We start from the raw sequence: 6,000 nt of genomic DNA, 5'->3' as shown, positions 1-6,000 counted from the left end.
TTGATATTTCTCAAACATCTATCTACACAATTGTGCTTTTATTATTTATATTTTTTCAATATAATCAGAATGATATTGGATGTTAATTCATTTATTGTTGGAACTACAAAGTTACTGATGTATAATATAATGTAACCAAATAGTGTCTAGTTACACAGACCCTTCATACAGCTTTTTTGTATGTTCTGGTCCTAGAAATGTTGGTCCTGTTACCTATACACCCTTGAACTTACTGCTATGATGACATGGAGTGCTGTTGTCAGTAATGTATATAGAACATCACAAGTAAGTTGTAGCCTCCCTGCTCTCTCTCTCTTTGGCTTGTGCCACCGCTACATTGATGCACTGCAGCCACTCTTCTGCGTTCTTCTCGTCCTTGGCTTTGAAGACATATGTCTTGTTATCTGTAAAGATTTCAAAGGCCCGAGGGAGGCTACGATCCCGGCGTTTCTTAGCCACAGCTTTGACACTCTGAACTTTGCTCAGCTCAATGGGACAATCATCAGGATCATCTTTCTGGAAAAGAAATGGTTGAAAATTGCATATACTCACTTATAATATATACATTTGTTACAAGCAAAGAGCCCTGAAGTGTGGCAAAGAGGTTATATGAAACAGTTTGACAAAGAGAGAAGATGCCGGGGTGAATGTGATAGCCTGCAACATGCAGGCGTTGGCGAGTTCCTGGCGAGTCTGGCTGACTTTTTAAGGGGCGGAAATCCGCCGGTACCTGCATCGCGCAGGCTGTTATATTTACCTCACAGTCTGAGTCTGCTAATGTGCCTATAATAGAATTTCTGCTTTGGCTCATATCTAGGTCACGCCTTTTATGAGTGGTGTCATTAGTCTATGGCATATCCAGATAAACTCTATTGGTAGCTGTTGAAAACCCTTGTGTATATACATACTACTGGATCAATGTCATATCCCCAAATGTCTCTGCCACCCCCAGAGGGCATCTTGTTTAATCTACAAAGTATCTGAGTTATGGATGCAGTTAATGCCAGCACTGATAAATATATATATAATTTAATGTGGCTCCAAGCAAATGCACATGATGCTTTTGTGAAAAGTGGGGATCAGCTGATTTGTAGCTCAAGGAATATAAAGCTAAATAATTTCACACTCTGAATTAAAACTTGGACGATGTTAGTAGTTCAATCCGCAGGATCTATAGGGGCCTGATAGATAACCTGTTTGAATGTAGAACATAGGGCCTGATTCAGGACCGCTCGTAAGATGCATACTCTCGCTGCTGTCGATGGTATCCATTGTGCGCATGCATCGTAGTGTGCATGCGCACACCTTAGTGAAAGTCCACAATGCAGTCGCTCACTGCACATAGACAGCCCAGCAGAGTGAGTGACAGGGGAAGCCGTTTGTAGCTGGTAACAGGGGCTGGCCATTAAAAACAGGGGAGTGGAGGTGCAAATGCAGGCGTGCCTGAGCATCTCAACGGCGTTTTAGAGGTGTGCATAATTATAAGACAGCATCATAGTACACGTCACCTGGCTTGTTTTCACACTGAAGTGCTTGTGGCAGGGTATGGTCAGCCTCTGATGTACCGATGGTTGCATACACTTCCTGGACATGACGTGCACAAGTGGGCGTCTTAAAACAGGCTGGTGGGTGTATGCATACGCTATGTGATCTCTCTTTAAGAAATACTGGGCGTGCTAATGCATTGCTGTGCGATAGCACTGCCTACGCAATTTGCATACATATCGTGTGAGCGGCTCTGAATCAGGCCCATAGTGTGGAGCCTAGAATGCCTGTGATCCTCATGAGCTCAATTCCACCTCTAGTTAGGAACCCCATGACTCTAATAAATCCTCAGTCTCACAGCCACATAATATAGTATAGAGAGTATGCACTGCTGAGTACAGTATTGACAAAGATGAATTTTGGAACAAATAAGTGTGGTAAAGAGATCAGTTACATTCCAGACATTCTCTGAACAAAAACAAACAAGCGTCATAGCTTCACTTCCCATAATAGATTATACTCTCCAACAAGTTCTATAAAAGATGGTTTGTTACAGCTACATTACAAGAACACACAACTGCTATTAATTTAGCAAAATAAACATGGTTCTACTGGTTCATAAAAATTATTGTGGGCAAAAATTCTCTCCATGGTGAGAAGAGAGACCACTGTATAATTAGCAGCAGACCAGATTTGTTTCCAATACATCTGATCATTAACACATCATAGACGTGTTTACAGTACAGCCTAAGGACCATTATCACCAAGAAAACTGTGTGAGTTTTATGGAAACACAAGAATATCAGTGTCTATAACATAGTACATTACAATATTGGAATGTAGCAAAATGCTGCAATACAGAATAAAAACCCCAGAGAATTGCCATCAAGATTGTCCGGATTCCTGAAACCCTGCAGTTTACAATGTTCATTTTGGTTGGCCAAAGAGTAAGTAGTTCTCTTTGTTATAAGTAAAACAATAAAATCAGTTACAATTATACTTCATTAAACATTTAGGACTTGGAGCATAAAACACAGAACATTACTTCCTCAGATTGCCAAGTCCTGGCTTGGCCCTCGGTATGAGGGGTTGGAAGATCTTCAGCAAAACTGTTATGAAAAACTGAAGAAAGTTCTATCTGTCAGGAAAGCATGAGGGACTGTCTAACATAGAATACAGCCACAAAGTGTATTTAGTAACAACTAGCTATTCATTTATAGCTATAACTTCTAATATCAATTTTCTATACTTGTGCAATTCCTGTGCTAGGGGTAACATTGTGTTACATAGTGGTTAGTAATAAAATATTATTATATTTTGCTCCTCATGTTACAGTAGTGAGATTTGGGGAATAATATTGATAAGTTTTCTTCATCCAAACCAATAACTGTCTATTGTCTATTGTTCTGTACGTTCACACAATTGTTACATTAAAGTGAAGTTGTTCACTGTAAGGTTACTTTATAAACTGTTAAGTGCAATTTGTAGTACGACCAGCAGTATAGTGTGAGATCCACATGAGAACAGTGGCCCTGATTCAGAGCCGGACGTTCTGAAACAGGGCGTCTTTTTTTTTTTTTTTTGAACGACCTCCTGACCGCTCGCATTGCTGTGGGTTGCCACCCACAGCTAATGCGAGTGGCCAGGATGATGGTCGCGATGGTCAAGACCATCGCGACCATCTGGCTTGCGACGAGACCCTTGTGGTAGGGTCTCGTGGCCGCAAGCCCCAGAGAGCTTTCGGCTCAAACGGAGCCGAAAGCTCTCCCACTGACATCACTCGTGATGTCAGTGGGGCTGCCCCCAGACGGCCGGCTTCTCATGGGAACGCCTCCGTCTGGGCAGCCACCCCCCCGGCTGCCCACCAAAGGGGGTGTGCTGTCACTCAACATCGACAGCACGCCCCCTTTGGTGCGAGACCCGGAGCGACGGATTGCAAGTCGCTATCCGGGTCTCGCACATACGCACGAAGGAGCCGGCTCCGTCATGCGCATGCTCTCTGGGCCACCATCGACCCAGTTGAGAGCGCTCAGCGCTTGCGACCGGGTCTGAATCAGGCCCAGAGAGCGCCTTTAAAGGGAGGACTGCTCAGAATTTCCTTCAAATAGCCATCATGCTTGTCCACCCAGAGGCAAGACATCAATGCTATGAAGCGCTCCAGCATGCGGCCAACGTATATTTCATAGTTGGCACAGCTTTTTCTATTCACATTCTGCACCCCTGATCTCTGATCTTATCACTCCCCATTCCCGTCGCAACACTGCCAAACAATCAGACACACAATACGGTCAGTAGTGTGTGTCTGATTTCCTTTCTCCCTCTTACCTATCTGCTTTCCTCTGTGCCCCTCATCACCCACTGTTTCTCTTGCCCTGTATCTTCTCCAGTGACCCTTTCATCTATCACTTATCCCACCTCTACACTTTACCTCCCTCCTCCTTCTGCTGCTAGCCAGAAGCAACACAGGGGAATCTGAAGTTTGGCATGTAGGCACAACCTTCTGTTTTTAATAATTTTTGCCCTACTGGGCTGGAAAATCTTACTACTGGCAATAGCCCTGACAGCAGTAAAATACACTGGCTTCGCTAAGTGAAGGCTGGGGATGGTTTTACACAATTGTTGATTGTTTTGTCATCAGTGGCAGAGATTTGATGGTTTCCCACCATCGATGGCAGAGAGCCCAGAGATGTTTTTCTTTTATTCTACCTCAGCGACAGGACAAAGAGCTGAGCTCTGCCCTACTACACGACTATCCAATCCCTGCCCCCAGATTGGCAGCTGCCTAACAATCCCTACCCTCTGATAGCAGGCTGCTTAACGTGTCATGACCAGTGAAGCACTGCCTCTCCCCTGATTTGACCACTGCCCAGTGAACAGAGCAGAAATGTCCATCGATAAGCATTTAATGGCCATCCCTAGTGATGAATCAGTTTTGGCAGAACTATAATTCGAATTAAAATCATTTAGGGCCCTATCCATTATTTTCATTATCCAAACCTCAATAATTAACATTTGAACTCGCCGCGAATGGCGGAGCATTCATCATTGCTCCAGGCGCAGAGATAGCTGATCCATGAACTAGTGCGCCTGTGTGACCTAGAGTTCACACAGGCACACAAAAGCCCTGGCGGCCAGGGAAGGAGCCAGACAGGGGCGGAGGGATCAGAAAGGATCCCTCTTTGCACCCGGGACTCCTTCCCATAGGGAAGGTGCGGGTTGCTGGAGCAAACGCCATCTGAAGATGGCGAATGCTCCAGCAGTCAAGTTCAAAAATATACTAGTGTATGGGGACAGCGGATTTCGGGAGAGAAAGGTAAGCAGGAGATATCTGTGATACTAGTGTATGGGGACAGCGGGCCATTTCGGGAGAGAAAGGTAAGCAGGAGATATCTGTGATACTAGTGTATGGGGACAGCGGGCCATTTCGGGAGAGAAAGGTAAGCAGGAGATATCTGTGATACTAGTGTATGGGGACAGCGGGCCATTCCGGGAGAGAAAGGTAAGCAGGAGATATCGGTGATATTAGTGTATGGGGACAGCGGGCCATTTCGGGAGAGAAAGGTAAGCAGGAGATATCTGTGATACTAGTTTATGGGGACAGCGGGCCATTCCGGGAGAGAAAGGTAAGCAGGAGATATCTGTGATATTAGTGTATGGGGACAGCGGGCCATTTCGGGAGAGAAAGGTAAGCAGGAGATATCGGTGATATTAGTGTATGGGGACAGCGGGCCATTTCGGGAGAGAAAGGTAAGCAGGAGATATCTGTGATACTAGTGTATGGGGACAGCGGGCCATTTCGGGAGAGAAAGGTAAGCAGGAGATATCTGTGATACTAGTGTATGGGGACAGCGGGCCATTTCGGGAGAGAAAGGTAAGCAGGAGATATCGGTGATATCTCCTACATTACCATTTTGATGAATGGTCCAAAAACATGTTCATTTCCACCTGCTTTTGTAGCAATCAAGTGATAATGAATAGGGCCCTTAGATACACAAAAATATGCTTTACTCCTTGAATAAACATTTTGTTAATTTATAAAGATTTTTAAATATTTTAAAAATGTTTTGAACTAATAAAATCTATTTTTAAAATCTTTTATTTTATTGCAATTTAGTAGAAAGGAAAGCTCAAATCCAGCAAGCTGACTCAGAGGCTGGCATGATAAACAATTGATAAATTAAGACCTGCTTTGGGACTTTGGGCCTGATTGAAAGGTGGACCCAATATCGATGTATTCGCAGGTGAGCGATTATGAGTGTTCTGAGTGTGCGTATGAATAACACTGTGCATGAGTCAAGTTACATTACGTACTGCAATTGCAGTGAGGATGTGGATGCAGTTTTACAGTCAGGGAGCATTTGTGGGAGGTAAAGGGAAGTTGCGGCTCTATTCAGGAGTGTCGTGACTATTTCAGGGTAGTAGCGCAGACTGAGATTGTGATCCCGTACACAGTAAAATTGGTTCCAGCGTCTCAGTTCCCTCGGCCATTCTGCATTACCATAACGTTACCCAGAT

The 6,000-nt window shown here is 44.3% G+C and overlaps 1 protein-coding gene across 1 annotated transcript in view; it reads right to left on the bottom strand.

Annotated features, from left to right (window-relative positions):
• Positions 1–228: 228 nt before the first annotated feature.
• VEPH1 (ventricular zone expressed PH domain containing 1) overlaps positions 229–6,000 on the bottom strand; it is a 538,007-nt gene continuing 532,235 nt past the window's right edge. Inside the window, exon 13 of the mRNA XM_088447638.1 lies at positions 229–516. Coding sequence (XP_088303764.1) covers positions 280–516 — 237 coding nt within the window. The 3' untranslated portion in view covers positions 229–279. The remainder of the gene's footprint in view (positions 517–6,000) is intronic.

The sequence above is a fragment of the Taudactylus pleione genome, unplaced genomic scaffold (assembly GCF_031769625.1).
Source record: "Taudactylus pleione unplaced genomic scaffold, aTauple2 ptg000436l, whole genome shotgun sequence".
Classification (NCBI taxonomy): Eukaryota; Metazoa; Chordata; class Amphibia; order Anura; family Myobatrachidae; genus Taudactylus; species Taudactylus pleione.
This window is presented reverse-complemented; position numbering and strand designations above follow the sequence as displayed.